Source organism: Coptis chinensis, chromosome 9 (assembly GCF_015680905.1).
Source record: "Coptis chinensis isolate HL-2020 chromosome 9, ASM1568090v1, whole genome shotgun sequence".
NCBI lineage: Eukaryota > Viridiplantae > Streptophyta > Magnoliopsida > Ranunculales > Ranunculaceae > Coptis > Coptis chinensis.
In genome coordinates this window covers 17,682,014-17,692,856 of record NC_141464.1, presented here as the reverse complement: position 1 = coordinate 17,692,856, position 10,843 = coordinate 17,682,014, and the positions used below count along the sequence as shown (strand labels likewise).

At 40.6% G+C, this 10,843-nt stretch overlaps 1 protein-coding gene across 1 annotated transcript; it reads right to left on the bottom strand.

Moving 5' to 3' along the window:
- Window positions 1–10,145: 10,145 nt before the first annotated feature.
- On the bottom strand, window positions 10,146–10,637 carry LOC147475074 (uncharacterized). The gene has a single exon (XM_086585255.1). The coding sequence runs from the start codon at window positions 10,635–10,637 to the stop codon at window positions 10,146–10,148; it is 492 nt and encodes a 163-aa protein (XP_086441381.1).
- Window positions 10,638–10,843: the final 206 nt, after the last annotated feature.

Sequence of the window (10,843 nt, the reverse complement as noted above, 5' to 3'; positions counted from 1 at the left end):
TCTTTAGGGGTGGGTAAAAATGTTCCATAAACAGCTGAACAAGTTTAGCCCACGAGTCCACAGAATTAGGCGTTTGGGCAGTTAACCAAGACGCCGCCTTATCGGCTAAGGTGAAAGGGAATACCCTCAGTTTAATTTGTTCTGCACCAACCGTAGGATGGTGGAATGTTGTTATGACTTGTTCGATCCTACGCATGTGTTGATAAGGTTTTTCATGGTCTAAACCATGAAAAACGGGTAACAAATTAAAAATATTTGGGGGGATTCGAAATCCCCCACTGGGTCTGCTAGAACGATGCAAGATTTGGGGCTATCGCTCAAGGCTTTGTAGAAGTCAGAGAGAGGAGTCTCTCCTTCTTCAGGCATTATATCAGGTGGTGTGTGTGAAATAGTAGCTAGAGGTGTAGTGGGTGGTATACTAGATAGAATTGTTTGTTGGTGTTGTTGTGTAATTACGTTTGGTGTTTTTGTTCGACCAGACCTTAATCTTATACAAGGCTAAGACCAAACTTAGCTAAACACGTCAACACTCCAAACAATCCTGATATACTAGTATAAACCTCTAACAGGAGTTGCGAGGTGTGGAAGAAAGGAATACCTGACAAGGCCCTTGCTTTCGCTTATGAATAGCGTCTTGTTTACGCGTGTTCAGTGTATATAACTAGTTAGAACACTGAAAAACTTGAAAAATCAAAGTTCGAATCAAACCTGTGGAAATCCGGCAAAATTAAGCTCAGAGCGCGAGTGCGCTCACTTTGGGCGTGGGTCGCGCTCAGTGTAAGTTCAAGTTACAGTGTTTGGGCGCGGGTCGCGCTCAGCTTCCAGTAACTTGAGCGCAGGTGCGCTCCTTTTGGGCACGAGTCGCGCTCCGTGCAATTTTTTTTTTTTTTTTTTTTTCCAAGGAAGTTCAATGCTGAAAAAGACAACCACAGCTTAGAATCGAACAAAGGTGGGTGGGTGAAATGGGACTTTAAGAAAAGGAGTTATACTATGAAAACAATTCGAAAGTGAAACTAATTAAGATGGTAGTGGCGCCATTTGATAAAACATAAAAGATAATTTACCTACGAAATGAACGATGAAACTCAAAACGTAAGTAAACTAAAACTTAATATGAGTCTAGATTTATCAAAGATTTCTACTCTCAATCCTATGAGATATAGTGGAGTAGATGATTCGTTCCACTCCTAGTCCTTCCGCATGCTGTGTTTTCTAGTCTAATTACTCTACTCTAAGTCTAATGAGAGAATTACGAAATGGCAACTAAACTACGATGCAACTACCCACAAGATGCAACTAATCGACTATTAGAATAACTATGGGAATGCTACGTCGATTCTATGATAAGGAGTTGAGGGGGATTGATTCCACCTTAACTCGACTTAAACCTCCTAACGACGAATCATCGTAATCCGAATTGAACTGCTCCACAGAACAATCTAGTTACTCCTAATCCCTAATTACACATGGCATTTCTACCAATTCATAACTAGCATGTGAACGATTACACCCATTCTCATGGTGAACTAATCATTTCTAGAGTGGAAAGGAAATTACGACGACTCTACGATAATCGGGATCAAGCTTTCATCAAGGCTTCTCAACCCCCTTAAATGGAGGTTTAGCCGAGAATCATCACGCTATCATTCCCAATGGAATTCAAATATGACATGATATAAAGATTTGAACTTTACTTGTTTAAACTCAATTCAAAACTACTCATGCAATAATTGAATTAAACTAATACTGACAAATAATTGAATCTACGAATTGAAACTAAACAATCAATGGAAATGAAACTAGATTATGGAGAACACTATTTTATTAATCTAATGAATAATAAAACAATGATTCAAATACTAAATTAATAATCTAACTAATCTAGGTCTAACTATCTACGTAATAAGGGAATTTAGATCTAAACAATTGTAAATGACAAGAACCGAAATTGACAAATAGCTATTTTATTTATCAAACTAATTAAGAACAATGATTCTAAGAGTTTAATATAAACCAAGAATTGAATTGAAGCTAAACTAAATTAAAAACAATTAAATCTAGATCTAGAATTATCTATATTTTTAGGTCTAATTAGCTACTATTAACAAAGAGCTAAGCTTTGGTTTTTATATGTTCAGATCCAAAAATCGTGCATGGGCTTGGATCCATGTTTTGGGCCAGAGAATCAGGCCCAAAACCCAATTCTTTCAGTCCAAAAAGGCCTCTTCAACTGCAGTTGGCTTCAACAGACTTTTCATCCACTTCTGCTCCTCTGATTGGATCAAGTCTTAGACCATTGGAAAGCTCTTTCTGAGTCGGTCGTTTTGACATAAGGTAGGCTCCATTCCGAGGTCTGAGTCCAAAGATACTGGCCGCCGGAAGTTACATTGACTTTGTGTGTTTGTTCACGCGCGTGTCGACTTTTCAGCTTTTGACCGGGCTTTTAGAAAGGCTTTGTCTTCTTGAATCTTTGCCTTTAATCACAGAACTCCTTAGCAACCGACCTTTGCTCCTTTATCTCGCTAAAGTGGCTTATTTCTGCATATAATGGACTTTGAAGCCTGAAATGCATAAAACACGTGAATCGATGATTAACTCTTAATTATTACTCACATAATTGGTCTAAAAGTATGACTGTTACAGGGTTAAAACTACAGTTTTGGGCTCTTATCACATGCCCCTTATTGGAGCAATGACACTGCCCACTAATATGACACCCAAGTTATATATAACAGGTTCGGAGATATGTCAAGGGATTTTTTCCATATGAAACTTTGGGAAAGATTTCATACAAAGAGGGAAATATCTCATCAAATAAGGAAAGGGTATTTTAAGCAATAAGATTCCTATAAATACCCAACAATCATTTCAAACAAAGAACTACGTTCATTTGAGAGACTTGATTCCAAAGAACAATTTGGATACGTAGGCAGCCATTGAAGGTACATTCTCAACAATTCTACAACAATCTCCCTAACAAGATCGTTAGTGTGTTCGGGTGAGTTCTTATCCAAACATAATTGGCGCCGTCTGCGGTTCTTATCAACGGGCCCTCTTCCACATTTTTTCTTCAAGCTCCATTAATGGCGACAACTACAAGATCTCAAGTAAACAATCAAGCAAGAACACAACAGTCTAATGGAAACAACTGAGCAAATCTTGAATATCCAGTCAATCAAGTTTCACCATACCAAAAGGCTTCACCTTTGCAGCTTCAAATACCACAAAAGCCCAGATCTAAACTTCTACGGTCTCACTAGCCAGTATCTTCTCCTCATAATGGCACAATTTCACGAGATGAAGATTTAAAAAATATGGAGACAGATGATAAAAGCCTGACCCCGGAAGTGCTGCATCAAAGGTTTAGAAAAACAAAGAAACTTAACGACAACTTGTATAAGCAACTAAACAAAAGGAGGCCAGTACAACTATCAACAATGGCAAAAACGCAAAGAATTTCCACAAGTGCTCCAAGATGTTATCAGATCTCACACCCTTACAAAGAAGAATGCCGAAGTCAACCATGGCGAAAAGCGGAATGAAGAAGTTAAACAAACATTCAAATTTCAACTATCAGCCAAAATAGATCTACTACTTTCAAGTTCCATCAATGGTTGTTACTCGATATCAGACAAGTAGGCAAATAAGAGTTCATCAGTTTAACACAACAACTCACTGGATCAAGAGACTCTATAAGCCAAAAGGCTCAATATTAATTTGCATCCTCTATCGCCTTCATCAAAGGCCACCACAATGCTTCAGCAATGGAAAACATAACTGCACACAAGACAATACCATCGTTACAGAGGAGACGCTACAATATTGTCAGCGTAAAGCAAAAGGAAACAACCACAAGATAGACAATGACAATAACGCTGCCACTTGTACAACACAATCAGATTTAATGTAAAATATAACGTATGGACTGAATACAAGACAACAAATAACAAGAACGGAGGAAGGCGACACCATTTCGTAGGCACTAAAAGTGGGCAGCACCAACGAGCAACATTTCTGGTTCTAACTAAAAGTGGGAAGCACTAGTGAGCAATACTTCTGGGCACCAAAAGTGGGGAACACTAATGAGCAACACTTCTGGGAAGCACTAGTGAGCAATACTTCTGGGCACCAAAAGTGGGCAACACTAATGAGCAACACTTCTGGGCATCACTAGTGAGCAACGTTTTTGGGCACCAAAAGTGGGCAGCACTAATGAGTAACACTTCTGGGCAGCACTAGAGACAAGAAGAAGAAAACAACTTACCAAATCCTGAAGTTTAGATTAATCAGGCCGCGATGGATCAACTAGCCGCACTAGATCTGTAAGCTCGGCCTTCACATCTCCAAGTACCACGACAACCCAGATCTAGACGTATACGACCGAAGGCTCCAACAGCTTATCTTCAAGATCTAGATGCTACAAATGCAAACTAAGTAGATCCAGAAAATATGGAGATAGAAGATGAAGACGTTACATTAGAAATGATGCGTCAAAGGCTCAGAAGAGAAAATGAGCACAACAAGTCAACAACTACTTGCAGAAGCAACTAGACAAAGGGAAGCAAATACAAATGGATGACACTGATGCTACTTTTTCCACAACGGCAAGAGCCCCCAAATAGAGTGAAAATCGAAATGTATTCAACCGAATACAGGATAATAATGGCAGATTCCGTCCATTAGAACTTATCCCTGAAAATCATCCAAATCACTCAAGATTAAGCATACATTCATCCCATTCGAGGAGGCAATCTAGATCTTGAAATAACAAGGACGATGGGTGTAGCAAGGGTCATAACACAAGGCATAAAGAACAACAAAACACGTTGTCAGGAAGACATCATACCTCCCACGAGATTTCAAAGTCATCACGCGTCAATCGCAACATGTCAAGAAGATTAGAAAGATGGACAACATCAACCATAAGAGGCGATGCCGGACGACAAGGTCATGACCTCAGGCACGAATTGCAACACGACCTAAGACATGGTTTAAATACAGCAAACCGATATAGAAGGTTTAACAAGGATCACCCCAGAATGCGGCCACAGTGAAGAAACTACTCCCCAATTCGACAGTTTAGCCTGTATTATCGGCACAGGTCTCGCAGTCCAAGAAACCAGCAAAATTTGGAAGTACGCAACAACTGAGGGCGACCACACCATGAGATGCAGCATAGCGAAGTTACCTCTAAAATCGAAAATCAAGAAGTCGCAGGCGTACCATTCACAAAATAGCAAATCAAAGACATTATCAAGAAAACAATGAGCAATGCGGGTGTGGCTGAAACACGATGGAAAGACCTTGCAGTAAATGAGGATATCATTGGATGATTTTCTCTGAAGATACAAAATGCAGAACATCAAGAAAGATTCAAACCAGATATTCAAGAAATACCTGGTCTCACCACCAATCTTGGCCAGCCCAGCTACAAGGCAACCTATTAGAGCTTACTTCGTTGCTACAGATATTGCAGTAAGTGTAGTACTGTTCGTCGATGGAGAAGACGGTCGTTCGATCTTCTTCATTAGTAAGACACTAACGGGGGCGGAAACCAGATATTTGAGGAAAAATAAAAATAAAAATAATAAATCACTCTAGCATTAGTTCATGCTGCCAGGCGCCTTAAGCCATACTTCCATGGAAGACTGGTTAAAGTATATATGGAGTATCCTCTTCGCAAAGTTTTCCGAAGTGCTCAGGAATCAAGCAAACTCACGGAATGGGACATCTACTTGAGTACTTATAACATTACCTTAGAACCTCACATTTCAAAAAAGGGTCATGCACTTGCATCCCTAATGACAGATTTCCCTATCAACGATTTCATCCCCGAAATCAACTAAGACGAAGGTATCTCTAGTGAATCGGCCACAGTTGGGGTTGAGGAATCCCCGCCAAAGCATACTGACTCTTCATCCGATTCATGGATTGTTTACACAGATGACTCACATAACAAATTTGGCTTTGGATTAGGATGTGTTTTTTAGCAAGCCAGATAAGTCGACTATTGAGAGCTCAGTTCGTTCTAAGTTCAAGGCCTCTGACAATGTAGCAGAATATGAAGCTGTCCTTTACGCCATGTGCACAACTTTGGACTTAGCGGATTCAGTAAAGAAAGCTATCTATGTTTGGGCGAGTTCCAGCAAATGAACTGCGTCTAATTTTCTCACCTTGGCAATTCGCAAAATGGGGTTTAGACATCATTGGGCCTTTCCCTAGAGCTTCAGGGAATGTCCGTTTTTTGCTAGTTGCTACTGATTACTTTACCAAGTGGGCAGAGGTATAACCCTCAGTGCACATACAAGCTTTCGACGTTAAGCGGTTCCTATAGAAGGATATAGTGTGACATTTTGGTGTCCCTGCTGAGTTAATATCAGATAATGGAAAACAGTTTGATGCAGAAGAAATACACAAGTTCTGTGCTAGTCTCCATATTCAACACAATTTTTCAACATCCTATCACCCTCAAACGAATGGGGAAGCTGAGGAGACAAACAAGTCAATCTTAGCAATCCTCAAATGTCGACTCGAGCAAGCTAAAGGAAAGCGGACAAGAGAGCTACCAGCTGTTCTATGGACATATAAAACCACTCCAAAGCACTAAACAGGACTGTCACCATTTAACTTGGCTTTTGGAGCAGAAGTCGTATTACCTACTAAAGTTTTTGCTGGGACAACCCGCACTGCTGCCTTAGACGATGGTCTTAATGATGAATTCTAGCTCATTTGAAAGCCAATGTAGATGAAGTACGTCAAGAAAGTATTGCTCGTCTGCTACATTCACAGACCAACAATCAAACATTATCAAGAAAACAATGAGCAATGCGAGTGTGGTGGAAACTCAATGGAAGGATCTTGCATACAAAATGCAGAACTGGGGCGACCGTAAGAAATCGACGTCAAGAAGTTGTATAATCTGGCGTAAAACATTAAAGAACCCCACAAAGACTGGTCAAGAAGTCGTTCTTAAATAAAACTGAAGATTGCAGATCCCTCAGGGGAAAGATACAGAAGCTAGTTGAAAATGGACAGTTAGACGAGTTTTTACTTTCAAAGACTGTGAAGCAAAGTTTAGCAATGACGGGCGGGTGAGCTCTTTCAAAGTTTAGCAATGACGGGCGTAAAAAAATAACATATACAAATTCAAAAGTCATGGAGTTTGCGTTTGCAACACCTCTCTCCATGCACCCAAAAGTCGTGGAGTTTGCGTTTTCGACACCTCTCTTCACGCACCAAAAGTCATGGAGTTTGAGTTTGCAACACCTCTCTCCACGCCCCAAAAGTCATGGAGTTTGCGTTTGCAAAACCCTACTCCACGCATCAAAAAGTCGTGGAGGTTGCGTTTGCAAAACCCTACTCCACGCATCAAAAAGTCGTGAAGGTTGCGTTTGCAAAACCTTACTCCACGCATCAAAAAGTCATGGAGTTTGCGTTTGCAAAACCCTACTCCACGCATCAAAAAGTCATGGAGTTTGCGTTTGCAAAACCCTACTCCACGCATCAAAAAGTCATGGAGTTTGCGTTTGCAAAACCCTACTCCACGCATCAAAAAGTCGTGAAGTTTTGCGTTTGCAAAACCCTACTCCACGCATCAAAAAGTCATGGAGTTTTGCGTTTGCAAAACCCTACTCCACGCATCAAAAAGTCGTGGAGTTTTGCGTTTGCAAAACCCTACTCCATGCATCAAAAAGTCATGGAGTTTGCGTTTGCAAAACCCTACTCCACGTATCAAAAAGTTATGGAGTTTGCGTTTGCAAAACCCTACTCCACGCATCAAAAAGTCATGGAGTTTGCGTTTGCAAAACCTTACTCCACGCATCAAAAAGTCGTGGAGTTTGCATTTGCAAAACCTTACTCCACTCATCAAAAGGCCGTGGAGGTTGCGTTTGCAAAACCTTACTCCACGCATCAAAAAGTCATGGAGGTTGCGTTTGCAAAACCTGACTCCACGCATCAAAAAGTCGTGGAGTTTTGCGTTTGCAAAACCTTACTCCACGCATAAAAAAGCCGTGAAGTTTGCGTCTGCAACACCTTACTCCACGCATCAAGAAGTCGTGGGGTTTGCGTATGCAACATCTTGCCCCACGGACCAGAAAGTCGTGGAGTTTACGTTTTCAACACCTCTCCACGCACCAAAAAGTCATGGGGTTTGCGTTTTCAACACCTCTCTCCATGCACCAAAAAGTCATGGAGTTTGCGTTTTCAACACCTCTCTCCATGCACCAAAAAGTCATGGAGTTTGCATTTTCAACACCTCTCTCCATGCACCAAAAAAGTCGTACCCCTACGAACGACCACCATTGGGTACTACTATCAGAGCCGCCCACTAATGAGGCATGCTTGCTTGCCCACTCCACGACTTTTTTGGCATCAATACCAACACTAGCATTAACAGATGTCATGCCAAATAGGCGGTTGCTACTATCAACTTTGTCATGCACTTGCACCGCAGATATTTCAATCACACTGTTCCATTCTTTTGCAGTAATATTACGTTTATTCTTCGCCGCAAGGAACGAATTCCATTCGACGAAGAGGGAGCGGTGTATGTACCAGTGTACTCGTACCCCTACGAACGACTATCATTGGGTACTACTATAAGAGCCGCCCGCTAATGAGGCGTGCTTGCTTGCCCGCTACTGTGGCAATCCCGCTTGCCTACTAGTGTAGCATTCGGGCATTCCCCTTATTGGAGCAACGACACTGCCCACTAATATGACACCCAAGTTATATATAGCAGGTTCGGAGATATGTCAAGGGATTTTTTCCATATGAAGCTTTGGGAAAGATTTCATACAAAGAGGGAAATATCTCATCAAATAAGGAAAGGGTATTTTAAGCAATAAGATTCCTATAAATACCCAACAATCATTTCAAACAAAGAACTACGTTCATTTGAGAGACTTGATTCCAGAGAACGATTTGGATACGTAGGCAGCCATTGAAAGTACAGTCTCAACAATTCTACAACAATCTCCCTAACAAGATCGTTAGTGTGTTCGGGTGAGTTCTTACCCAAACAATAAGCTTGTGGTAACTCTATTTTCCCAAAAATGATCACATCGTCAGCATACATCAAGTGTGTGAGCGGGTCATTATTCTGAGCTATCTTTAAACCAGAGAGCCTGCCTTGCTGTTGATACTTGAGTAGGTTAAGAGAAAGCACTTCAGTACACATGATAAATAGGTAGGGTGACAGAGGATCACCGTGCCTAAAAGACCCCTAGATGGTTTGAAATATCCAAATGGCGTACCATTCAACATGATAGAAAAAGAAGCACTATGGACACATAACATAATTCTATCAATCCAAGCATTGGAAAAGCCAAATCTACTCAAAACTTCTTTCAAGAAAGGTCATTCAATTTTATCATATGCTTTGTGCATGTCTAGTTTCAACGCAAAGAATTTTTTTTGTTGATTATCCCGACTTCGTATTGTGTGGAAAGCCTCATGAGCCATGAGAACATTGTCTTGCAAAGAGCGGTTGGGCAGAAAAGCAGATTGGTGGGGCGAAATCAGTTTCTGTAGCAAAGGTCTCATACGACCAACGATTATCTTAGCAATGATTTTATACCTAACATTTGCTAAGCTAACTGGCTGAAAATGTTCTGGGAGAGTTGGGTTTTTATTTTTTGGGATGAGTACAATATTCGAATGATTTAGCTCTTTCGAGAAAGTGCCATACTGAAAGAAATCTTTCACCAGTTCCACAGTCTTTGGTCCCACTTCTGCCCAGAAAGTTTTGTAAAAGATAGCATGAAACCCATCAGGACCTGGGGCTTTTAATGGCCCTATGTCTTTTAATGCTTTAAGAATCTCATTATCTGAAACTGAATGCATAAGTTGAGCATTACCATTAGCAGTGATTAAATTAGGTATCACCTGCATAAGATCCTCTGGCATTTCAGGTGTTGATGTGGACATCAAGTTCCCAAAGAAGTCCACAAGCTACTCACCTATATCCTCGATCCCTTGCTGTGACAATTGCGCCATCCGGTTTTTTAAGACTATTAATTGAAGTTCTATGTCTTCTTCGAACTACCACCGCATGAAAAAAATTTGTATTGAGTTCACCCATTTTCCTCCAGTCAAAGTGTGCCTTCTGAGCCCAATGGATTTCTTGTCGCTTCAAAATCTGATTATATTCCATCAACAAATCTTTCTCTTCTCCACAAATCCTGTTCAGATGGCCTTGCAACCATGGCAAAGTTTTGCTGCAACTGATTCAACTGCTCGTCAATTTGTTTCAACTTTGTCCCTATGTGCCCAAAATGAGTGTGATTCCAATGGATAAGCAACTGTCGACAATACACCAGCTTCCGACAAAAGGTGTATGAAGGCGAGCCATTAAACAACTGATTCATTGCATGATGTACAACATCTTGGCAAGTTGGATCAGACAACCACATTGCTTCAAATCGGAAAGGGCGTTTCAATTTTTGGTAATATGGTTTAAATCTGAGCACCAAAAATTTATGATCGGAATCTATTGTAGGTATATGAAAAATCTTTGCTTCAGGGAATCGAATTCTCCAGGGTGCATTGCATATTGCTCTATCAATTCGAGTAAAAACCCTGCTTGTTCCTTCTTGATTATTACACCATGTATACCTCCCTTCTACAAAACCCATATCCATCAAATTGCACTACTGTACCATATTTTCAAATCCCATAATAGAAGTTCTTGTTGCTGGACAATGATCCCACTTTTCATCCTGTGACATCACATTGTTAAAATCCCCCATACAAATCCAAGCTTCATCAGTATTTGGTTGTAATCCCATTAAGACATTCCATTGCAAAGTCCTAATATTCAGTTTAGTACTTGCATATACGC